The 27,119-nt window shown below is 26.2% G+C and overlaps 1 protein-coding gene across 1 annotated transcript in view; it reads right to left on the reverse strand.

Annotated features, from left to right (window-relative positions):
* The window catches only part of LOC107453043 (small subunit processome component 20 homolog), a 64,298-nt gene that overhangs the window by 17,763 nt on the left and 19,416 nt on the right, over positions 1-27,119 (reverse strand). Inside the window, exons 25-47 of the mRNA XM_016069706.4 lie at positions 25,635-25,760; positions 25,388-25,554; positions 23,363-23,441; positions 23,080-23,275; positions 22,285-22,362; positions 22,076-22,155; positions 19,634-19,869; positions 19,404-19,536; positions 19,215-19,302; positions 18,087-18,160; positions 17,880-18,003; positions 16,611-16,772; positions 16,314-16,472; positions 16,008-16,145; positions 13,468-13,754; positions 9,794-9,900; positions 9,091-9,230; positions 7,620-7,762; positions 5,660-5,816; positions 4,462-4,560; positions 3,580-3,747; positions 2,484-2,647; positions 846-984 (exon numbers count right to left, since the gene is read on the reverse strand). Coding sequence (XP_015925192.1) covers positions 846-984; positions 2,484-2,647; positions 3,580-3,747; positions 4,462-4,560; positions 5,660-5,816; positions 7,620-7,762; positions 9,091-9,230; positions 9,794-9,900; positions 13,468-13,754; positions 16,008-16,145; positions 16,314-16,472; positions 16,611-16,772; positions 17,880-18,003; positions 18,087-18,160; positions 19,215-19,302; positions 19,404-19,536; positions 19,634-19,869; positions 22,076-22,155; positions 22,285-22,362; positions 23,080-23,275; positions 23,363-23,441; positions 25,388-25,554; positions 25,635-25,760 — 3,244 coding nt within the window. The remainder of the gene's footprint in view (positions 1-845; positions 985-2,483; positions 2,648-3,579; positions 3,748-4,461; positions 4,561-5,659; positions 5,817-7,619; positions 7,763-9,090; positions 9,231-9,793; positions 9,901-13,467; positions 13,755-16,007; positions 16,146-16,313; positions 16,473-16,610; positions 16,773-17,879; positions 18,004-18,086; positions 18,161-19,214; positions 19,303-19,403; positions 19,537-19,633; positions 19,870-22,075; positions 22,156-22,284; positions 22,363-23,079; positions 23,276-23,362; positions 23,442-25,387; positions 25,555-25,634; positions 25,761-27,119) is intronic.

A 27,119-nucleotide genomic window follows, 5' to 3' on the forward strand; every position in this document is an offset into this window, starting at 1 on the left:
ACATATTTGCATGTTTCATTCAATACTTTTATACAGCAAAGCTAATAACATTTTAAGATTAAAACTTGATCTTTGTTTAAAAATAAAAAAAATTTTACAAACCCGTAAAATTGACAAACTTTTTTTTTCTATAACAAACTCATTTTTGACAATAATTCTAAAATTTAACTAAATCTATTGAGTTGGTATATGGATTATGTATATTATACAGATTTCTATAATATATGTTTATTACAGAATGTAGATATAATGGATAATATTTATAAATTTCTCAAGAAAGCTTTTTTATTAGCGCTTATTGAAATCCACTGAGGTATTACTCGTTTTAATCAAGGTTGCATTCTTATTACCATCAACAGATTACATATTGCAGGTATTATACAATAGCAACAGTAGAGATGGATGACTTGTGCAAAAACATTTGATGCGTACAATAAAGATCAGACAACAAGGAGGTTTTTTAGAATTTATTAATACCAAGAAACTCTAATCCACAGTATAATAAATCTTAAAAATTAGCATCAATAAAGTATAATTAACAGACATCTGATTGAGGAAAGAAGAAATTATCTGAAATTTTTTTCAATGTATAGTTGTTTCTTTTAAGCACTTAATTTTTTAATTTTATTGTACATAGAAATTAAATAAAAGACTTTCAATTTAATGCATGAAATTAACATTTATAAAAGATTCAAAAGAAATTTTTTTATTTCATAAATTTTGTCTTAACAACACATAAAAGAATTTTCAAAAAAAAAAAAAAAAAAGGAATTGCATAATCCTCTTTTTTTTGCACTTTGCAAGTGGTCATCACATAAAAAAAAAACATTAACTAAGACATTTACCTGCAATCCAAATTCAACAAGAACGTGAGATGTAGTTCTTTCATTAACTTTAGCTGGAGGTCCACTTCTTCCAGGTTCTTTAGGGACCAAATATATATCTGGACGTTCATACTTCAAAGGGTTAGTGACTGGAATTTTCCTTAAATAAAAAGATGTATTCATATATTTATATTCAAGCTATGATAAAAATACAGTTACATAAATAACAGACCTTTCTAATAGAACCCTATTTTATTGAAGACAATAGCTTTAAAAAAAGTTCTTTGTTTCAGATTTTCCTTATTTGATTTTATAACTTGTATATGTTTATGTAGATATCATATCTATATTTTAGCATTTCAATAACATTTGAAAATTCAGAAAGCCAACTCTGACTATGATTTTAAGGATGTTATTTTATAGGGTTATGAAGTTCAGTAGCCATGCAAAATGCAACAGTTAAGAGTTCTACAACTTTTTATAAAGTATTGCAGCAAACAGACAACATTGGCAAAGGTAGAAAAAAAAATGGAATCTCATTAATAGTGATTTCAATAAATTTAAGAATTAATTTCCAGCAAAATAACTTACAGTAGAAGTTAATGCTGCTACCATTTTTATTTTTCATTATTTTTATATTTTATTGTTTCTGAAACAGTTTTTGTACCATTGCTTTAAAACGATTAAAAAGGAGAAAGAAAAAAGAGAAGAAACTAATCATTAAAATTAATTGCAGCTGAGATATTTATAAAAACATTTTATGGAATAGTTATTGACTATTAAGGTCAAACATTTTAAAAATTATTAAACACATCAACTTAGCTAAAATATATAATTGGTGATATTTTGCTTTGAATTAATAAAAAAAAATTACTCTGTACAAAACTTTGGCACATATTTCTTTTTAAACCATACTGAATATTTGAAGCTTTATCAAACAGATAATTTCCAAATCTCCTTTTTTTTTTTTAACTAACACTAAAAATGATTTTTTAGCAGTTTTTTTGCTAAAAACAATCATTACATATAGTTAAATGCTTTTAAAGTTTGATTAACACAAATTTTACAATAAGGATACTATAAATTTTTTCCCACAGCACTGAAGTGAAGCTTAAAGATGAATTATTATATTTAGCACAGCAAACTCCCTGTCTTGTCAGATAGTAAACAAATTAACGATAGAAAGTGAGCATTCAATGGTCACATTTAAAGTTTTCCTAAATATTTTGCTTACAGGGTTTTTCCTCTATATTTCAGAACATGCAAGTGAACAGAATGTACTATTATAGACCATCATTAATATTTTATATCAAATATACTTAGGTGAACCTAAAACATCAATACCTGCTTGATTGCCTGATGAAACTTGATGGTGTTTCTAATAATAAAATTTCCCCTCATCTCTGATTCTCCAGAAATCAAACAGATTTTGATTTTCACAGATCTACCCTCAAACCTAGCAATTTGCTTAAGTGTTTTTGTTTTTCCCACTCACTTGATTATTAATTCACAACCCCATTTTCAATAAGAATTACAAAAATATATATTGAAGGTAGGCTTTATGGAGCACTCAGTATATAACAAAAAAAAAATGCATTGAATAAATTTTTAAACAGAAGCAATGTCATTATGAAAAAGATGGAGGGAAAATGCTCATACTTCTTTTTGTTAAGTCCAGGAATTGATTCATTAATAATGGCATGAATGAACAAAAGTTGACCTTTGCTTGTCAGGCTACCATTTTCACTCAATCCAAGCGCGATGTGACGAAGGCACTCAGATACTTTTCTCATGATTTTATGACTGACTTTCTTGGAAAGGATCTACAACATCACATTAAAAGTTAAATGAAAACAAATAAACAAAGATATATTGAGTAAACAAAGCTAAAGAGAACTGATAAAAAGAGACATAACAGTTACATATTTTATTATATGGTATACAGATTTTTTTAAAAAGCAAAAATATTTTTTAAAGTTTGGAAGAAAGATTTTAAAAACTAAAGAACTTAAAATTTTAGCTAAATATTACACATGTTGAAAATCAAAACATAACTTTTTTAAGGAAAAATTTATTTGCTATTTAGTTTTTTTTAACTAATAAATGTTTAATAAATTGTAAGTAATTATTAAGTTTAATAAAAAATCAACTTAATAAGAAAATAAATTTATGCAAATAAAAAAATATTAGTTAACATTTTAATAAAGTTATATGATAGGTGAAAAAACACATAAAGGGAGCTAACATCCCATTAAAACTTCTTACAAGACAATGTTATCAATACAAAAGACAAAATTTCTGAAATACTTAATTTGCTATGAAAATACATTAAGAACTTGCATTAAGTTCTTAATTACATGCATGCATCATATTTAACTGAAACTTAATATTAATGGTCAGAAACTGCCAAGAAAATAACAATACACAGGTAAAAAACAAACTAAAATAGCAATTAAACAAAAAAAATATTTTAAAGTATTTGTTTAAAAAACTACATACAAAGGTTATGAAATTTTTTAACAAGTATATTTTAAAATTAAGATAAAATAAGGTGAATAAAAGTTAACATTAGAAAAAAAAAATATTTTAAATATCAGGCAATAAACAAGACTAGATACAAGAAAGTGTATATTATTTAAATAAAGAAATCAAATTTATATCAAAATAGACCAATTAAAGTACAAGAAATCAAAACTATTTTTATAACCACATCTTAAATGCTAATTGAACAAACACAGGAGAAACAAATGCTTACTTCTTTTAAAGGCACTATAAGCTCTAGAAGAATATTCTCTGATATATATTTGCTCAATATTTGAAATATTGAGTAGCTTTTAAAGCTACGAGCTTCTTTAAGTTTACCAGTTATTTTGGAGACTTCTTTCTCTTCTGCCATATCAGTGAAGAGTTCATTCATGCAAATCTACAAATTATTATTAATATAAAAATAAATAATAATCAACAAGAAGTATTTTAATGAAAAAAAAAATTTTTTTCAAAATATTACAAAAACATTTTATTAATGGAACAATAAGCAAAAAAAAATAATTGACACAGGAAATATTTGATAACTCAGAGCAGTAAAAACTGCTTATAATGAATAAACTTTTTAAAATTTATCATAGATACAGGAGCATTTAATTAGAAAAATCAAATTTCACGACATCGAAATATATAGCATATGAGTTGAGAAATATATTCAAGATTATACTGTTCATATTACATTATACTTTTACAAACTGTCAAATTTTGAGAAACATCATAAAATAACATTTAATTGATAGTAATGGTTATAACAGTAAACTGATATTAAATCTTATAACACTAATTATTAATGAACGAAAAACGACAACAAACATTCATTTCTAGAAATTGAATAATAAAAGTAAACTGATATTAAATCCTTTAACACTAATTATTAATGAACGAAAAACGACAACAAACATTCATTTCTAGAAATTGAATAATAAAAGTAAACTGATATTAAATCCTATAACACTAATTATTAATGAACGAAAAATGACAACAAACATTCATATCTAGAAATTGAATAATGACTAAACAAATTTTTTAAACATAATTTATGAATACAAAGAATACATTTTATCCAATAGTAATTATTGAATTTATCAGTTACCTCGGTTAAGTCTTTGACACAGGAATCTAAATCACTTGGTTTCATTTGATCAGCAATATTAGTAAGCACAGCATTGATGGTGAATGTCATGACATGCACCTATATAATGTATTTTTTTTTAAATTTATAAATAAAAAATTTTAAGGTCAAATTTTATAAAATACAAAACTCTGCTTGGAAATTTAAAAATATGTTTTATTTAGTATTCCTTGAACAATTTTATCATGACATGCATCGTTTCAATCACAGTTTAACAAATTAGGACTTAATATTTATTTGTCCACTGTTGTTTTCAACCATTTTATAATTATTATTTTTTTAAATATGTATATAATTATTTTAGTCTTCAGTTAAATTGGAAATAGCTCTTTCATCGCATAAGACTTTCAATACTTTACAATATTTATTTAATCTTAAATAATAACAGCCCTGAAGAAAAAAAAAACTTTTTGACATAACCTATCAACGCATTCAGTTGCCCTTTGATTTACGGTATTGCAGCACTGTTGAAAAGCCTGACAAACTACTATTATGCCTTATGAAGGTATAACAAATAAGCAAAGTTTATATATTTGTTCAACAGATATAGTATTCTGCGCATAAATATACATAAATATTTAAAATTGCATATAAATATAGAAAAATGTCATAACTGCCTACATTGGAGAAATAAAATAATGGAGATTTTACTAGCAACATTTTCTTAGGCTTCGAGTGAAGTTTTGATACATCATGAATGATCTTGTAAGTGAAAAAGAGAAATTCAAAACTGGAAATAATATAAGCACTAACATTTAGCGAAGTAAATAATATGTATATAAATCTTAATTATAATTTTTACTTCGTTACCATTGTTTATAATTACTTAACCTATAAACACTCAACATACTGCAGTACTGGCAATAGCACCATCACTTTAGGAATAAGAGTTGTATTTTAATTATCAGTGGACATTTTACCCCCAAATGTTTTTTTTTTTTGCTAAATTTTTTCAACAAATACAGAGAAATTTGAGAACATATGGGTAAACAGAAGACAGTCTCAAAATACAGGAGTCTTCGTCAAAAAAACAGGAGACTTGGCAGGTATGCAATGTTGCTTCAACCCAAATCTCAAGATAATTTTCACCATTTCTATGTATACTATTAACAAAAAATTTAATACCCTTTCCAATAAACTTTTTTCAGCAGTAACATACCTGATAACCTTTTGTCATAACACCTTTTATCTCCGATAACAAACATCTGAAATGCTGAGGTCCTAGAGACTGCATCATCTTTATTAAAGTTTCTCTAGTTGTTTCCCTGATGCTTTCAGTTCTTGACTTCAACAAACCACACATTTTGAGAAACAATCTAAACAAAATAATAACAACACTTAATTCTTTAATATCAAAAAAGCACTTGTAATAGATTGCAAGGCGATTCCCAAATATTTTTGCAGGCCAGCAAGATATATAAAAATAAATATATAAAGGTAAAGCTAATAGTACAAATATCAGAATTAAATTTTGATAAAAATAGATCTTGATTTTTTAAGATTCATATCAGCAGAGATGCCAACTTGCTCCGGACAGCAATTACATATTTCAAAGTGGTAGTTTATCAATTATGATTCTGGATTTAATAAATTCAATTTAGTAGATTTTTATCCACCACTATTTCTAAATATTTTGCTGGCTTATATAATTCACCACATTATAATACTTAAGTCACGGTATGCTTTCCAAAACGCAAGCAAAAATAGTAAATGTTTGCAAAATTTACTATGTAGTTATTTACCGTTTCTTTAATTATTTTGGCGCGTTCGGAGCAGTTGGCATCTCTGTATCAGGAGTAATTGTGACACAAAGTGAAAAAACCCTGAAAATTTTATGTGCAAAAAATTGATATCAAGATACTAATTTATATACTAAACATGTTTCTTATTTACCATAATTTTTTGAACAAACATTTATTAAATTACCTACTAAGAATATCACGCCTTTATAGTAACTAATTCAAGAAGAGACTTACTTCTTAGAAGAATATATGATATTCGATATGGTGTGAATAAAAATTGCTATATCGTGTGAATATAAATCGCGATATATGGCTTTAAAAACCTGTAAATACAAAACGCGATATTGGATGTTTAAATCATAGGAATTGTGATGCGTAGTTCTAAAATCACGCACAATTACGAAAACTAGATTTTGATATTACAACAGCGTGAATATCAAACGAGACACTGGATTTTTAAATCGAATGAATACTAATCGCAACACACAACTTTTAAATTAGGTAAATATGGAAATCGCTGTTTGATATTAAAATTGCTTAAATAAGAATCGCAATATTAACAGATTCCAGTGCAGGTCCAAATATTCAAAAATCAGCGAAAGAATCACATGTATTCACAGAAAAATAATGGGTCCGGAAGAATGATATAAAAACCCCAGAATACGATAACCTCTGTCACACATAAATAATTTAAATTTGTTACAGACGAAATCATAATTTTTAGTGCTAAGTTTACAAATATAAAAACAAACCTGTATTACTTAAATAGGATTCTATTAACAAAAAATTCGTTTAAAAAAATTAATATGATCCTTATCAATGGCTATGTATTAAGATATGCTGCAGCTTTTTTTCCCCTACTATTCATTTTGTTTGAATTTAAATAGAATCTATTCTTAGAAATAAAATTTTAAAAAATTTCTTTTTCCTACTTTAACAATAGATAAATTCAAAGAGAAATGTTGGCAAATCAGCTGATTAGATATTTTTTTCTTCACAATTTTGCTTTGTATGCATTTTTATAATCTTTTTTATTGCTTACTTAAAAAACAATAGTAAAGTTAAACAAAAAAATAGCCAAGTAAGCGAGTGTATCTATAGCCAACATATATGTCACTGAGGTGTGGTAGCTACATTTATGTTTAAGGCAAAAATATTGCATTTTAAAATTTATTACTCTTTATGAAATATCAAATAACTGAAACATACATATAGAAGATAAGAATTTTAAACTTGGCAAATATGCAAATGTTTCTATTTTACAATAATCAGTTCGTATAATCTTTCCCATTCATTGAATAATTTGATGTTACATACATCTTTTAGAAATAACTATAATTAGTAAATTGAAGCAAAATAATGATGCAAATAAATTACCCAGGAAGATTTCGTTCAAGTAGTCCAGTAGGAAGCTTTTGAAGTAATTTTACCATAGCAAGGGCTATAGGGACTCTTAAAATCTCATCATTTTCTGGATAATAGGGTGCACCAGCTAATTTATGTTCATCTTCTCTTTTATTCTACAAAAAATATTAGAAAGAAATAGTTATATTTTTGATCAAAAAATTGAATTTTTTTTTAAAGCTTTGCATATGTGTTTAAAAGCATGTGCGTTTATCAGCACAAATGAACAAATTTAATAAAAAAAAAAAAAAAAAAAACGACAAAGCAAAAATCTAGCTTCACTTTTGCTGTTTTGTTCACTTATTTTGACAAAGTTCATCAACACATGTTTATAGTTTTATTAAACTAATTAGGAAACTGGTAAGTATATATTTATAGAAATATATCAAATTTCCACAAAAAAGAACTAACAGCTGAAATAAAAAATTATTACTTCTCATTGCATTTATTGCATTTTTATTACTTTGAGACCTCCAGACATAGCAAATATGGCAAAATGCATAGCTGCCTACCTTAAGAATCAAAAATTAGGAACACTATATGCGACAAAATTATACGCACCAATCACGAGAGTAAGACAAAAATTTAACTATAAATAATAACATTAATAGAAATATCATTAAATTAGTAAAACAAAACAATAAACTCCCTCTTTTGTGTGAAATTTATATTATTAATATTATTTTATAATTAGGAATACCGGTATAATAGTTTAAAAACATCCATTACCCATTAGTATATAATTATTCTTCTCCAAATTATAAAACACAGGTAAATAATAGTCTACATCATAAACAAATATTTCTGATGCAAGTGTTTAAATACTACAATACATTTCTTAAAAAGTAATAATAATTGTTTAAGATTCAATTTAGTGAAATGATTAGCAACAGCTATTGGAATAGTATTTTCCAATAAAAAGCTACTAAAAATTACTTCTGCGAAATAATACCAGGAACCGCGCTTGAGGCGATCAGAACAAGGGATTGGTTTTAAAGTAAAAATACTGCAGTTTCATGAAAATTCAGATTTTTTTATAAACATATCAGATTTTCAGGTTTGATTTAAAAATTAGGAAAAAATCCGAAAAATTCTGAACAGTTGGCAGCTATGCAAAATGGTTGGGAATATTCCTGTTATACACTTACTCATTATTTTCTCTTAGAATAACATGGACAAAAACTGGCTTAATGTTGTGAGAAAACGCAAACAGCTTTAAGCCAAACATAATAGTTTTAAGCCTCAGAAAAAGACAGAACTAATAGTCAGAGGGTTAAACAAAACTAAAACATTAAAAAACATACATATTTCTTTATAAAATATACAATTGTGATTATTTAAATCTAATCTGTAATTAAATACCTTAATAGCAAAAAAAAATATTAATATAACAGTATTGAATAGTATAAAGCATTAATAAAAAATATATTAGAATGTATCATACCTTCTGCATTAAAGAGCGATGTAAGTGAGGCAAAATATTCTTCTTTATAGTACTGTGTATTTTATTAATGTTATTGGCAGCAACGAGTTGGCTTTCATTTTTGGTTTCAGTAAGAACATTGCCTTCACTAGACTTATTATCTGAAAAAGATTATTACTCATAATTAAAGAAAAAAATGCAAAAATTCAACATTGTTATTACAAAAAAAATCATTTAATACAAGTGAGTTATTCTTAAAATTATTTCCGTATAGCACCTACCCAAAAAAATTAGAAAGAAAGAAAAAAAAAACTTATAATACTACATATGAAAACGATATTAGACCTGCGAAAATCTATAGGCAAAACTTATACAATATAGGAACCTAAATCAGTTTTGGAAAGAAAACAAAAAGTAAGATTTGAAAAAAAAAAAAAAAAAAAAATTTCATATTAATCAAATCATATTTTTTATTTTTAAAATAAACTGGAAAAAATTAGACCTTTGAATTCTTAATGGGCTAAATATTTCACGGCCAAACTTTATTTTATTTATCCTATCCACATTTACCTAATTTTTGAATTATGTATTTAAATATGAATAAATTTGTGCTTAGTACTTTCTTTTACCAAACATTTTTAAACGTGCACCAAGGAAGACAAGCTTTATAAGTTGTAAAGAAAAATTCATAGAAAATGCATTTATTTAATCTAAAAAACATTACCAGCAATAATTTTGCTTTCATCACAGGGAGCAGTTCTTTCTTCAAGGGTGGCAGTGTTTGGCTTGGATAGATCAAAATGAAAAGCATTGAGTAGGGAAACTATAATTCTAAAGAAAGAAAAAGGTAATGATAATTAGATAAAATAAATTTGAATCATTCTAAAATACATAATTAAGCAAATTAATAAAACATGCATTTTAAAAATAAAAATTTAATGAATAAAATAAAAATAATAATGCTTAAAAATAAAAATATAAATAATACGTAAGATTTAAGTGGATTGAAATGCAGACAAAAGTAAAATTTAATCCAAAAGCTGCAAAGTTTTACTGGAAATATTTTCAATAACAATATTAATTGACAATATTCCACATTTTCAAACGGTTGTTACTTTTCTTCTTAACACCACTGCCCAGTTTGAGAACTTCCACTTTGTTTTCTAAGTAAAGTTAACGAATTTTGGTAGACTCTACATTTTGAAATTGTTTATTAAAAGGGTAGAAAATAGGTATCTGATCAGAACATTTACATGCCAAGATATGATCAGCAATAAAAAATTTTATCCCTGACAATTGCTATTCCTTAGTTACACTTTGACTCTCAAAACTAGACTTTGGCTAACCAAAAAATAAATAAATAAACTATAAAATTAAGGAATTAATAGTAGTTAAAATAGACTAATATTTTGATTATTCATGATTGAATTTTAAAGAAGTCAACTATGTATGTCACAGGTTAAATTAAAAAATGTGGCTCTTTGCAAACTGCTGAAAACACTTTGCAATGCACCTACATGATAATAAGCTTGACAAATGATGTCAGAAATCACCAAAAAGCTGGATTTTTCTAATCATCCTGCGACGAATACATATAAATTGGCTTGGGAAATTTTGAAGACACAATTTACACAAGAAAAATGTTTGTTTTTTAGTGAAAAATAACAAGTTACAGTGTTATGTGTCTAACCAAAGAACTGCTCATGAACTGAGTCTGATGCTTTCTCTTGCTCTAGAAACAAGACAAAATGCATTTTAAGGAGGGAGTTTTTCATACATTTCTTACCAACCCGAGGCAAAAGTTATTCTAAATATTTACCCCCACCCCCTACATGAAAATAACTACATAAGTTAATAACCAGCCACAAAAAAAGCTCTAGAACAGCAGATTCTAAAATAAGTTCATGTATCGGGGAACTCTAGAGTTTCGTGAAAGGGTTACAGAGGCTCAAAGAATTATAATCTTTTTTTTAACCAGCAATGATTTTTGAAACACGTAATTTTACTTGGATAAAATCAGTAATTAATAAGGAATATATAATAAAATCAGTAAGGAATAATATTAATAGAATGCCAGTGAAAAAGAAAGAAATAGCAAAACTTTATAATACAGATATGTAAGTATTTTTTTAAAACAATGTATTGAATAAATTATAAAAAGGATATGCATTTATACAAAATTACATTAATATTTACTGACTAGCTTTTCAATTCAATATAAAATAAATTCAACAATAAAGAAACATATGTTTATTGATGACCATCCTCTTCCATGTTAATAACATTTTTACTTTCATTTCAACAAAACCATAATTGAGCTGATCTTAAAATCACTTTCAGATCATTATTTAATGTTACTTTCACCTAATGGATACACAAAAACAAATTCAGTTGAATGTCATTCTAAACATGCAAATTCAATTGCTGGACATAAAACATAATTATTAGACTACACTTTTGCTAAAACAATGAAAACATTTCCTTCTTCACATTAAATATTTTTAATCTAATTAATAGTCTTATTAGTTAATACACTTACAATTGCTAATGAACATTATTTATTAAATAAGTGCTCCACCAAAAGAAGGTCATCATTTAGGATAATAATAATAATAATGATTAGGAACAAGACTGGTGAAAGGAGTCCTTTAAGTGGTTAGACACTAAGCCACTTATGATTTTAAAACAAATATGTCAGAAATTAAATCTTTTTTCTTCTTTCCTTTAAGATCTTTCTATTCTCTTGAGATCTTTTCTTTCCATTGAAAGCTGTGCCATGCATCAGAATTCATATTCTTGTAGTCTGTTATAGAAACTAAGGAACGTTTGGTGAATTTTTAGAAATTTTTTTCTTTTAAAGAGAGACACTATGTGATCTTTTGTTATTAAACAAAAATGGTATACTTCACATTTCTACTCATTTAAAATGCAAAAAATATTTTACTTGTGTTTATTTGTGCAAGAAACTACAATAAAAATTAAAACTTCAAGGAATCATTATAGTAAATAAAATATTAATTAAATTAATATATAAATTTCAAAAACATATTTAGTAGCTTCACTTTAAGTTATTTTACACTTTAATTGATTTTAACTTTCATTACTTTCTCTTCTCATTCAAACTATTTATTATCAGTAAGTATAATCAAACCAGTAAGTATAATCATTAACCAGTAAGTATAATCAAAACCTAATATTTATTTTTTATAAAAAACTTTTTTTTTAAAAATCAATTTTGAATAGCCTCTTAGTTAACAGTGTAGAATTTTTTATGACTATTAAATTGCTAATTTGATTAAAATTATTTTAAGTAAACAGTAACAAGAGATCCAAATATTTAATACAACTAATCCATATTAAATAAGATTTGCTTCAAGTAAGATTTGTCTATCATATAAGATAATCCTAAAAGATGGTAAATAAGTATAAGATACCAATTCATCCTTATAAATTTCACAGTAAGAAAATTAATTAAATTATTTATTTCATTACATGATTCAAGATACTTTAAAATTTAGAAACCAATCTGGTAGAATCTATAAGATACTTCAATCACTTTTGTATGCTTTGTAGATCCCCAGTTCTCAATTTTAGAATAACCAATTAAATATTTTGATGGAAAACAGAATATGCATTCACAGAAAAGTAGAATGTTTGATTTTATCTATATTAAATCAAATGAATGAAAGGAACAAAAAAATTTTGTAGTGATGACACTTTGTCATAGTTGACTTTTCTAAATTCACATAAAAAAACTTTATTAGTAAATTATCCCCAATTTCAAGAATTGCGGTACTGATCAAATATGCCTCCAAAACCTAATGTATTATATCGACATGAACACTGAGGAGAGAAGTTTAAGTGAAAAGTTAGACGCAACTGCAATTTTAACATAATAAATTTTTTTAAACTGATTTTCAAATCTATCAATAGAGGATTAAAACGAACTTCACATTGAAAAACAAAAAACAGGCCCATTAGGGAATCCTATTGAATAGCATAAGTTTTAAGCTTACATTTGAATAAAATAAAAGCTATTTCAAAACATTCAATAATAATACAGCAGCTTCAAAAAATTTATAAATAAAATCGAAGTTTTCTCCCTTTCTATCAGAAACATATAAATAAAAAAAATTTGATTCTCAATGACAAAGTTTTATAGGACATTTTTAAATAAATTGGAACTGAAAATAAAAAACTATAGCATATGTAATAATTATACATAATAAAATTTATAAATAAAAAAAGCACAAATAATACTAACAAAAAGCACAAATTTAAAACTTATATAACACCTTTAAAATTATAATAAAAATAGCAAGCTAACAGAAAAAAAGTAAACAGGAACAGAATAAGCACAAAGAACAAGATGTAATTCTTGTAATACTAAATTCTTACTTTACAATTGTTTTATGATGTTCAGCATCTTTTGACAACAAAATCAAATACTGTTTCAATAAAGGTTCATAATGATGCCAAGGTAAAACCATGGCTACTTGACCTAGAGTCTCTATTGCAGCATCTATTACATGGACATGTTTCTTGTATGCAGTATCAAAAAGAAAGGATTGAACTATAGGGAACATATATGCGACAATATAATGAACTGAATTATTTTCTTCTTGAGAGTTACTATCTTTCAAAATATTGGCAAAGCGAAGAAGCGCTCTAGCCCGTCGATGAACCTAAAAGTTGAAATAGTTTTAAAAACAAATAATAAGACATGCAAGAAAAAAACATACTTATTGAATAAAACTGCAGTAATATTTTTAATAAAGCTTTTAATACGTATGACAAAGAATTTTACAGTGGTTTTGAATTTAAAAGGGCATAAAATATTTCTTTGTTATTTTATGCATAATAAAAGAAGTTGGAAATTTAATGCTTGGTATAATTGAGAAAAAAATTAATCTGAAAACATACAAAAAAATATCTCTGTAGGCACTAAATGTTAATAAAACAGATGCTAAAGAATAGCCTTTACTGTGGAAAATAAAATGAAATGATACTAATGATTTTGGAAAATATTTAAGTAGTTTTGTTTATATTAATATTCTTAACATAAAATTTCATTCTCATACAAAATGAAATACAATAGCACCTTGATCGATCATTTCTTAAGGGACCGTTCATTATGAGCGACAGATACAGGAAAACGACGAACGACGGTCAATATCAAATCTGACTAGAAAATGAGCAAAAATTTATACATTTACAGTAAGTATAAAAAATTTCAGTTGGAAAAAAAACTAAGCAATTCCTACAACAATATTTAAGATGTAAAAAGAGAATAAATAAATATATTTATTTATTTAAGAAATTTGGAATTCTTGGTTTTCTTTCTTTTTAGCGCAAACAATATATTTTCAACATTTTTTACTGATTTTATGAAAGTTCGTGTGAATACAAGAAGTTCCATATTGTTTTAAAGGCCTTCCACAAATGTTTGCTTGAATTGGTTGCGTTAAGTACAGTCTTTGTCGGCATCGCTTTGCACTTCTTTAGCTTCTGCAACCAATTCTAAAATCGATAATACCCCAGATTTCAACATTTTTATCAACAGAGGCATAAGCATCCAACCTGTTGTTTAAGGCGCTTTACTCAAACTGCAACAAATCCCCATTTTCTTCCATATTAGCAGAAGTTACTGTTTATCCTCTCAAAAGAAATGAGCTTCAATTTCTTTCAAATGTTGATAGAATTTCTGAATGATAGAAACAAAATCTGCTAGTTTCAAAAACGTTCTAAATTTGGTATTATTAATATTATATGAATAACATTTGTGACGAGACCATTAAAACAAGACGTTATAAATTGGAAAATGAAAGATGGGGGAACGATGGATCGAGGTTCACTATATAAAAGAAAGAAACATTTATAATGGAAATAAAAGATTACACTGAAGAAGCTAAACATGTTAGATTATTTTTGAGTTAAATGCAAAATATTATACTAAAAACAATTACAGTCAACTTGTGAGAACTCAAATTTGATGCGACTGACAAAAAACTTTGGACATATTGAAGTTCAACTCATTGTTAGTTTTGATTTTTTATTGTGAAATATTAACAACCGTTTTTTGGCAGTAGGTTCTTAGATTACAAAAAAGAATGATAATTCTTTCCATTATAATTACTATACTTACCATATAAACTTCATGTTCAGAATTTTAACTACATCATTAATAAGATTAATTTATCTTCTGAGTTACAAAGTTTCTAATTTTCCCTTAGAAATCTTTAATTAAAACAAACTCCTTTCGCACAAACTTTACAATAGATCATAAACTTTAACAATATATCATAAACTTTAACAATAGATCATAAACTTTAACAATAGATCATAAACATTACAAACTTTACAATAGATCATAAGTTCATTTAGAACATGGACGGTAAATAATGTACAATATAATTTTGAATGCACATATTTACATGAAATTCTTTTATTTCTAAATTCCAATCCAGTTTGATCAAAAATCAAATGCAATATTAAAGCTGACAATAAATAAACTATATGAAATAAATAAACTATATAGAAAACACATTTATCTATTCCCCACTAGATTGTCCCTTATAATGCATAGATTACAAGAGAAGGGGTAAGAATTATTATCGGTTTTAATTATAATTTATTTATTTACTTTTGATCTTTTTCAACTATAAATGATCGAGTATTCAAGTATAATAAACAAGGAATTAAAGATTAAGAAAAATCATAAAAACATCAAGTATAGTAATAATTCAAGTTGTAGCAAATTAGCTATAAAACACACAAAAAGACTTGCACAAAAGGAGAAAATAAACACGCTAATTTTTTGTTACTTTATGCAATAAACTAATTTAAATGTATTAGTAAAATTTAAACAAATCAAAAAAAGTTAATTTTACTTCGGAGACACCTTTTCACAGTGTATAGTATTTTAAATGAATTTTTACCTGTAAATGCCTGATATTTTCCCAGAAGTCGACTTCTCTATCTTCATCACAAAGAAGAGCAAGATCTTTGAAGTTTGGTAAATCTTTGAAAGTTCGCACAACAGTTGACAGTATCAGAATAAATTCATGCCTCACAGACTATTGAGAAAAAAAAAAAAATTTTTTTAATGTATAAGAATTAAAAAATAATAAAGCTACAAATTTTCATTGAAAAAAAAAATATTTTATAATATTTAAAATAGTTAAAAAGAAAAATATTTATAAAATTAAACTGACACTTTTCAAATACCATAACTATAAAAATACCTCAGATGGACTTTTCAAGCCTTTTTGCACTTCTAGGAGCAAAGTATCAAACAGCAACATTCTAGCAACTTCAGGCAGTGAATTAATGAACAAACTCAGAGATTTAATTATTTCTTGCATAAGATAAGTAGCACTGTTGCGTAAAGCAATATCATCACACTAAAAGAAAATATATAAAAATAGAGCAATTAAAAAGGACTATTTCAGTACTACCTACTAGTACCAAATTATTCATCTGTAAACTAAGTTCAGATAATAATCTGATATCAAATTTTTGTTATATATATCTTAACTTACTTTTCTTATTGTGAAGGAGGAATTGAAAATAATTATTCTGATGAAGTTTTCATTGAATGTTGTTTCATCCATCTGTTTGATTGCCTCCAAAGCTTTTTTATGACCATCTAATCGTTGTTGGTAATCAGGCTCTTCAACTAAGCTAGAGTCTAAAGCATTTAGCTATGAAATAAAATTTATATACCTTATTTTTCTCATCTAAAAATGAACTTAAAATACACATTTTACTTAAGGGAAAATTAAAATTCCTTGATGTTTTTACAAGAAAGGATAAAAGTCGCCATACCTAAATAATTTGGGGCAAAATGGAAAGAAATTTTATAAACAAAAATCAGTTACAAGTGAAGCTTCAAGCACCATATTTCAGTTTCATTCCTCAAATATTTTACCGGGAGTGAAATTCTCCTCTTAAAATTTTGATTTTTTTCTGCCATTGTAAAATAGTAATTCCTTCAAAAATCAATCAGTAAGTGTAAAGCATGTAACAATGAAAACCATTTCATGTAATTTAAGAAAAATTGGCATGGCTCTAGCATTACCAATAACTACAGCTAAATGTAAAAGAGATTTTTCAGCTAAAATTACATTTAAAAAAAAAACAACTTCTACTTGGTGATGAGCATTTAACCAACCCCAGAGTGCTTTTTCAAAAAGCAGATCACCAATAAAAGTGACAACTGCGACATGAACTTTGAACACATTGTTAAATAGTTAAAACAAAGAAAAAGGCAGGAAAATTTTAATTCATTAAATTATATTATTACAAATAATATTTTTTTAGAAACTTTAATGTAATTTATCGTATTAATTGTGAATAAAAAAATTTAAAATAAGGAGTATTGGTCAAATATAAAAGCAATAAATCTAGAATAGTATTAACTTTGTATAATTTATTTGTTCATTATTATGGAATAAGTGCTAATGTGAGAGTAATTTAGAAATGCAATTTCTGTTTTGTAATTCATTGATCAATTTTATATTTCTTCAACAAAAATAGAGGACTTAAATAATTAATCCTAATTATTCATAAATTAAATAATTAGCACTACCAATATTTGATATCACATTTATACCCAGTAATTATAGTAATGACCACAATTATTTAAAAATGAATTGAGGATGTTTAAGCTATTATGAAACTAGCAATAATAAATATTTATAAAAATACGCTCATAAATAAGCTAAAATCAAAATAACATGTTACATTTCATTAATATATAAACAATGAATTTGCTTGACTACTAAAATAAAGTAAAACATTTTATATACCATTGAAACAGTATCAGCCACTAGTTGCATTTCTGGTTTTACTTCAGCCAAAGTAGTAAACACATTAACTAAGGCGATACGAGAGCCTTGGTGTGTTAGTTTCCCAAACAATGGAGCAAACAATCTAGAAATATAAATTATTTTTTCAAAACACAATCAAATTATACAGCTTTTAACACCTTTTATTGAAATTAAATGTATTCTTACTTTATAAAATAATCAGGATTTTCTGACTTCTTAATTAAATTTGATATATTATTCAATATCAGAACTTCATTATCCTAGAGGAGAAAAAAAGAAAGGATTAAAAAAACCTTTTTTAAAAATAATAACCATAAAAAGGTCGTCTGAACATAAACAATTGACGATTAATGTGATAAAATTAATTAATTATTATTATGATAAAATTAATTGACAAATTAATATGATAAAATAAATTTCTAGAAAACAGGGAAAATATAGTTGTAGTTGATTATAAATTATATTAATTACTGAGCCATGACTCAGTGGTTCTCCACAAGGCAAGGAACTGCCATTGTGGAAATTGAGGTTCGATTCCTGGTTGTGGCTTGAAGTCTATCCAGCTTTAGATTGTTGGAGTGCCAACTTGTTTGGCAAGTAAAGGTAGGCAGTGCTCAATGCTGGTCATATTTCCACCAGTGTGTTATTGGTTATGAAATTGTGGAGCCTTAACCTCCATTATCCCCACAAGCTAACAATGAGGTGTAAAAGGATTGTTAATTGCTTACTGCCACTTTAATAAATTAAAAAATGCTTTATATTGTGGCGTAACTACCACTACAAATATTAAACACCAAATCACAAGTATATAAGACACGCTAACTTGATTCTATCACGAGGTACCTTTTGATAGATGAAGGTTGACATAGTCTAAGATTAATTCCCACAGTTGGTGACCCGGACGTGATAGAATCAAGTTAACATGTCTTATATACTAGTGATTTGGTAATTAATATTTGTAGTGGTAGTTACTCTACAATATAATATTTAAATTAATCATAACAAAATAAAAATAAATCTCCAAATCAAACAAAGATTTCATTAAGAGAATAAAAGATCCAAATATATAATTTGGCAATAGATTCATAATACAAAAACTGAGATTCTAATGCTTAATCAAGAATTAAAATAACTTGTTTTAGAACTAGAGTAACACAATAAGTAATTTATTACAAAAAAAAAAGAATACTCTTTGATAGAGGGGAGTGTTTAATTGCAACAAAATAATTTATGTTAAATTGAGACATGATAAATAAATCATAAATTAATGAAGTTAAAAGTGAAAATTGATTTTTATGAATATAATATACTCACACCCTCCAGCTTAGGTTTCAGAAGGAAAGGAGTTAACAACTGGATTAATTTAAAACAAAGTTTGGAGTCGTCCACAAAGCAACTTATCCTACATAAAGATAAAAATAATAAAATTTTTATTTAGTAATTATGAATAATTATGTACATAAATTCAAAGGCAATATTTTTTTATAATTAGAACAAACTTACTTCAATAAAATATTAAGATCTCTAGTAGACAAAGACTTTTTAATCCTTTTTTTAGCTAAAGCACAGGCTGTTATTTCAAACCTTGTCAGAATTTTGTCAATGTAGGGCAGTAGTAGCTGAATGCCAAAATTCACTACATAGAACAAAAATTTACAGAGAAAAAAGTAAATAAAAAAAAATCTTCAAATGATAACTTCTAGAAATTTTAAAACATGAACTATTACACTCACCATCTGTGCTCAAATCACTTGTTAACCCCACACAAAAATTTACTTTTAATGGTGGCAACTGCTTATCTTCTTCTTCAGGCTCATCATCCTCAAGTGTTAATAGCTGAAGAACTATTTTAGATATGACACCTACTACTCTTGATTTCACTCGATTGGAACTATACAAACTCATAATATGAGGTAATGGAGTCAAAGATTTAGCAGTATCATGGTGTTTGGCAAATAATGGGAAGTACCTAAACCAATAAAATATTCATTAAGATTTGGAGGAAAAAAAATAAAGTTTAATAAAAAAATTTAACAACATAAAACACTGTCCAGTAAAAGATTAAAAAGAATGAGGGCTTCAAAATACATTACATACTTTATATGTGTCACACAGAAGAATACTTAATGCCTTAATTCACTTTTTCTCACAATAGATTATTGTATACAAATTCCTTTCAAAATATCTAATCAAAACTAATAAATAATAATTTAAAATGAATGTTTTTATGATACAGCTTGAGCAACAATCAGAAAAGACCATTTTTGAAATAGTCATTAATAAAAATTGCAAACATGAAACAGTTTGCAACCTGTTACCCAATTTAAATGTAATTATGTACTTGAAAATAGCATTTGGAGATTTATCTCAATAGTTTAAAAACATATGCACAATGACAGATTTAGAAAGAGAATATCATTATGTTTTTTTTTATAAAGGGATTTGGTGTTTCTGATAGAAAAAGGAAAGGATAATTTGGGATTTTGTTTCCAGTTGCACAATGAAATAAATAAAAATTTTGAAAGAAGTTTTATATTTTACAACTATTAATCACTTAGTTTAAAAATAAATTTATAAAAAAAAAAATTTAGAAAATTGAAAATTTGTGACATATATTTCTAATATGAGAAAGGAGATTTTTTTATTAATTATTGTATGTTATAAATTTTGCTTTTATCATTTATCTTAAACAACAGTATTTTTTAAGGCGCGGTAATAAAATTTTTTGTTTTGTGCCGAAAGAAAATTGGTCCCTGTAACACAAATCAATGTACGTTATGCCATCTTTTATCAAAAATAAAACTTTTTTTTTTTAAATGCTTATCAAAGCTTGTACAATTTGTTTTCTTCTTAAATCATATATTAATACCGAAAAAAGAAAAAACAATGATCCATATCGCTAACATTTAGTGTCTAATGTTTAAATCCTTGGAAATCTCAGATTTTGTGTGAAACTAACCCTGATTTTGTTAAATTGTGAGAAAAATCACAAATGAAAAATACCTCCAGTGATAATCTTTATGTCAAAAGATCTTTTACTCAAAACTGGTTTACTACATCAAGTATTTTGTATTCCTTAAGGTTGATAAAAAAAAAAAGAATACCAGTTCCTACTGTTAAATTTTATATCCGTTCTTTTCAAATATTGGAAATATGAAAACCATGGACAGTTTTAGCAAATTTCAAATAACCTTTCATTTTCCAAGATCTTATCAGGTCATTAATAGAAAAGTTTATGCTAATTTGGATACTATATTTTCTATTTTTTTAAACAAAAATATGATAAATTGATTTTGATTTGTAAAATAAATAAATAATAATTCTTTTTTATTGATGCAAAATGTTTACAAATTATGTAGAAATATGTTTTGCTCTATTATTCGATTATAATGTTAGTTAAAGGGTTGTTTGAATTAGGCAATGTAAATTTGTAGCAGAATTACGGCTTTATTTTTCTGTAAACGTTCTTGTAAAATTGTTCTTTACTGTTTATTTTATCTTATTATTACCTTTCATCGTGAAACCCTATTAAAAGTAATTATGTTCTATAGTTTTTTAGTTCATATTTTTGAGCAACAAGACATAGAAAAGCCACTAATTTTTATTTTATCATCGCAGTGCGCTTAAACACACTGCAATGTTTAAACATTTATGTATAACATTTAAACAATGTAAACGTAACTCATATTTATTTCATTGTACAATAAATAATTTTGAAAATCCTGAATAAATAAAGAAATATTGAAAAAAACTTCTTATGGCTTTGTAAAGAAAAGAAAAAAAGAAATGAATAATAAAATAAAAAATTTCAAAAAAAAATTTCTCAATTTCTTAATATAATTAAAAAATTACTCAAAAGTAAAATTCATTGAAAAAGAAGAAAGTAATCCATTTTGTATTTTTTCCCCTGGCAAAAATGTATCTGCTAGCACTAAAAAAAAAATATATTATAACAAAATATTATAACATTATAAATATTATATCAAATACAATTTACAATAAATTGCAATTGATACATCAAAGCAGATGGTATTCATTGATGCACTTTTTATTTGAATAAGCAAGGTCTCTTACTTACATATGAATATGTATGTTTCTAAGTATAAGCATGTGCTTAAACTTGAAAGTGGATCTTGAATGTAGACCTTACATAAATAAAATAAAATAATTCTAACCTTTGATTTTCACTCCATGTAGCCATGAAACGCAACAAAGGAGAGGGTTGATTTACAGATTCAAACTCCAAACGAGGTAACTATAGCAAATATTAGGAAGAAAAAAACAACATGATCAAAAACATAGATTCAACCAGCACTAATTAAATACAATATGACCTATTAAATTAAGAGGTCCTTTAGTATAGTATACTCTTTCTTATACTTACCATTGACCACACAATACTTTCAAATATAGCATCGATTTCTTCACAAGAATATTCATAGTCTTTAAATGTATGGAAAAACTAAAATAGAAAGAAATATTTATAGTTTCATATTATATAGCAATAACACCAATGAAAAACACAGACTATAATTATATTTCATATTTATTTAAATAAGGCATCATCTGATACAGTGAAATATTACATGAAGCTTAGTTATAAAATAACTTTAGTTAAGAAAAGACTAAATTTTTTCTAAAAAAAGTGACTAATTTAAAACTAAACATTTAACTACATATTTATTTCAGTAATATTTTTAATTTGAAGAACAATATTCTTGATTGAATGCATAATCTTCAGCCAACAAATAGACTAAAGATTATCATTAAGCAAAGAACAGGTGGCAATGATTTTAACAAAAATATATCAATTCAAACTAAATTTTGTAAGGCTCACATAGCGCTATTAATCATTTATGCAGCACAACTAATTCTTATTAGTGGCTTAGTTGCCACTAGTAAGAATCACTAAATTATAAAAATAGAACTTTTATAAAGTCATGCATGAATTTCAGCTCTACGTCCCATCAAATTGGTGGTTAATACATAAAGCCACAAAAACTTATACATTACTTATTCTTCCTTAAGAAATTAAACAAGCTAAAGTCAAATTTATTTATAATGCCTCGCCCAATAAATAGATTAAATTTCATTCATTGGTAAAGGTAGTAATCCTGAAAAAACTATTTCAGCAACAAAACAATATATAAAAATATTACATATTTCAGCAAGAGTATACCTGCATAAGTTTCATAACAGCCAATGTTCTGACAGTTTTCAAGATGTTTACACATTGAGGAAGAACCTCATCTCGTTTTTCTAATAAAGTAGTACTTGTGGCAGTTATAATTAGCAACACTTTTAACAGCCAAGGTAACAATTCTGGTATCAGATTGCCCAAATGTTGCAGGATCAGTCCCAGTGTGTTTAATGCACTGAAAGATAAAAAAAAGTTTAAAATTTTTATTTTTTATTTTTGAATTTAGATTAATTTAGAAGTTATCATCAGATAGCAATCTTACCTATGTTGCCTTCGAATAGGAACTACAGTTCCTAAATTTATGCTTTCCCTTATCTTTTTCACAGCAGTAAGAGTATCATCTAGTGAAGAAAGATATATCAAAAATTAAAAGAGTAAGAGCAAAAATAACAATAATTAACATAGGGAATAGATTATTTCTGTCATTCACAAAAAAATTGATGTCTTATTTTCACTATACTTTCTTGAACTATTTCACAATTTAAGATCTATTTGGTTTACATTAAGCCACTGACGGTTCTGCACATAAAAAGTTGTATTTTAACCTGTACTCTTCTCGTATAACAAAACCGGTTTTTCTGTGCAATTAGAGTAATAGTGTATTGGGGAGAAACATTCCCTCACTTTCGCCCATTTGCTAAACCGCCAGTGGGTTAAAGAAAAGGTGGGTACAGCCAACATAGGCTCGTTCACTGAAAAAAGGGTTCGGGAGAGCTGGGATTTATGATAAAATTATCATAAACTTTTTTTTTACAACTTTTAAACAACATTTGGTTACATTATTAAGTAGAAAAAAAACATAGTTTATAAAATATAAAAATTTAAGCAATTTTTTTATTATTTTTATTTTCATTATTATTATTTTTATTTATTTATTACTTTTCTTTTAAAATTCTATTTGGTGCTTTTACTTTGTGAGGCTATCACTAACTGTCTACTAAATATTATTTAGCTTAATATTTTGATTTTCTGCTTTTAATTTTCGGTTTAGTCTTCTTGGAGTTTCAGTGGTTACAGTTTTTCTCTTTTTCTTTCACGGGTTGCTGATAGAACAGTTTTAATTCATTGATTTCCTTGACATCAAATTCCTAGTGACGAGGTAGCAAAATTTAACCTTTATCCAACGTATATCTCGGGCTCTAAGCAATCCTAAGTACCGGCTCTGATTTAAATTCTTCGGATTCAGGCCCTCAGAAGCGAACCCACACTCATCTCTAATTTTTACATTTATGATACGGCCTACACAAATAATTAATTTGAACTTTAATTATACTGATACTTGTTTTTGTAACAGTGCACTTACTTAAATTTTCTAAAGAAACAACAGTCAGGAGCATATATTTAAAAAGTTAAAATTATAAAAATTTAACATCTCAAAGCAGACCAACAAAAAGCTAAATATTCATAATATATGGAGTAAAAGTAAAATTTTATTTCCGACTTAATAATTGTTTAAACCCTTTGTTTAAGAATTATAAATTTATAAATAGCGTAAGAACAATAGAACTACTCTCTTCTTCTAATTATAATTTTATATTAATGAATAGTTTTAATAGTTAAAAATAAATTAAAACAATTACATGACAAAATTCAAGTCCACAATTTAGTCACATCTTATTTTCTAAATAGGCTATACAAATATTTAACAGTTTTAAAAACAATAATAGGGCACGTAGCCAAATCTTTCAACAAAAAATAAGCATCTTTTAAGTACTTTTTAAGTGCTCAAAAAATATTTTAAAGCATCATATACACTAACAAAATGCAAAATAATTTTCAAAGACTTTACATTAATATGAGAAAATAACTAGTTTCAGACAAAGAATTCTTTTCTTGATTATATTAGCCGTTATAAATTGATAGAGAAATTTTTCAATTCAATATCAGAGGGTGGAAAAAGACTGAAATTGAGAATGTCTTGCAAAATGCAGCAGAGTTGCACATGAGAAGGCAATAATCTCACCGAACCCAGCTCAGTAGACTCACATACGAACTCTCAAGTATTTCATCAAACATGTCAAATGATTGGCGCTTTCATGCGTTATGGACTGACGGTACAGCGTAATGAATTGTGAAAACGTTGAATAGAACAAAGTGAAAAGCACGCTTTTGCATAACGTGGCAGAAATCGACATGGTAACAAAAACAAATCTCATTTTTGAAAAGGGAAAATTAAGCACTTTTTAAAAACACCTAATGAAAATAGTACCTTTAAAGGCTTTTAAATAATGAAAATCGAAAATAAGCACCTTTAAAAATGCTACACACCATGAATAATAATACTAACCATTGAGCTGTTCTTTAAAAGGTAAAAACACTAGATCAAAAAACATTTTCAATTCATCCGCTTTGCATCCAGCTAAGAAACGTAGAACTAAAGACCGCCTGGTGTTTGCCTGTGCTTTGCCAACAGTATTGTTCCCTGTTTTATAAAGCATTTTCCCATACAACACCCTGTCAAATAAAAAAGCACATATATCTATTATTTGACAATAAAAAATGAATAACATCAATAAATATAAAACAAAATGTACCTCATTAAAATAGCCAACACATTCATTCTGTGTTCATTCTGGATAATTTCATTTTGAGAATCTAAACTGAACAGAACCACTTCAGTCTTGAATGTTTTATTCTCTAGAATTCTGTAGAAATTATCTCTGGAAAAAAATATTTCATATTTAAAACGGGCATTTTTTCCTACTGAATGTAAGCAAAAACATAATTACACAACCACTCTGTAAAATCTTTTTCAGCGACTCTACAAGTTGACAATCATGAAAATATTTAAAAAAAACTGACATATTTTTTGATTTAAATAAGAGATTTGGAGAAAGTGGCAAAATCAAGTAGTCAACTAGATTTTCTAATGGAGTTGGTAGGTACAGTAAATAAATCGAAGTTCAATATGCAGCTAATATAATCAAGATTAAAACTATTAAGTCTAAATTAAGACGGGCTCCATAGTGTGCCAGAGAGGAAAAAAAATCAGAATTTTTTTTTATAAAAAAAGTCAGCCTTCTTTCTAACAATACACATATACCAAACTATTATTATAAGTCCAACTAAAAAGAGTACAATTTGCTCCACTTGCAAATTGTAACCAGGGGTAAAACTATGATAATAAGGGAAATTTTACCCTGGAAGTATAAGAAAATATACTTTTCTTTTCACTAAAGCAGAAACCTATATAATTTTATAGATGAGCACTGAATAACTCATTATAGTTTGAGGTGAATATAGGTTTTCTTAGATCTGCTGCATTAAAAAATTAGCAGAATCAATCAGCTAATATTCCCTCAAAACAATACTTAATTAAAATTTGCAATCAAGTTTAAGGCTTCCTTAATCAAATAATGTAAAATTAGGGTCTTTATAATCTTGAAAAGAATACACAGTGAAAATGCTGATTGACATTTTTGTACAAAATTAATTTAATAGGCCTTTGATTCACCATTTAAAAATTCTATGATATGATTAGAGTATTGTTGATCAGAATTGATCATTTTTTAAAATAAGATGAAAGTAATGAGTCAATAATTGCAAAACTACAAAATTCCCCCCTACAAAAGCAATTACTACATTTGTTGAAAATATAAAAGCATATAAGTCCAAGTCCTAAATTCATCACCATAAAAATTTGATAATATGAAATTGCTAATTGAGTTACTTTGTCATAAAATGACTAAAATCAAATGTTTAAAGCAATGCACTGTGCAGGTAAGGCTACATGACTGAGCCATGTATATAATTCGTAGATGATTCTTAAATTTTAGCTATAAAATTTTGCCATTTTTACTAGTATTATTAATTAAAATAAAAAGATGTTGGATCAAAAATCCTAATATATAGATACTTCAAAGTGAATAATTTAAAACCCACATTTGTATTCTAAGAGAAAAGAATGCTCTAAACACACATAAAATTTAGGAATATCCGAGCAAAAATCTAAAAATAAGGACAAATAAGGATAAAGCATTTTTTAACAGGAATATCAAAAAAATATATATTTTTAAAAT

This window comes from Parasteatoda tepidariorum, chromosome 9, assembly GCF_982258835.1.
Source record: "Parasteatoda tepidariorum strain Cologne lab strain chromosome 9, Ptep-v5.0, whole genome shotgun sequence".
NCBI lineage: Eukaryota > Metazoa > Arthropoda > Arachnida > Araneae > Theridiidae > Parasteatoda > Parasteatoda tepidariorum.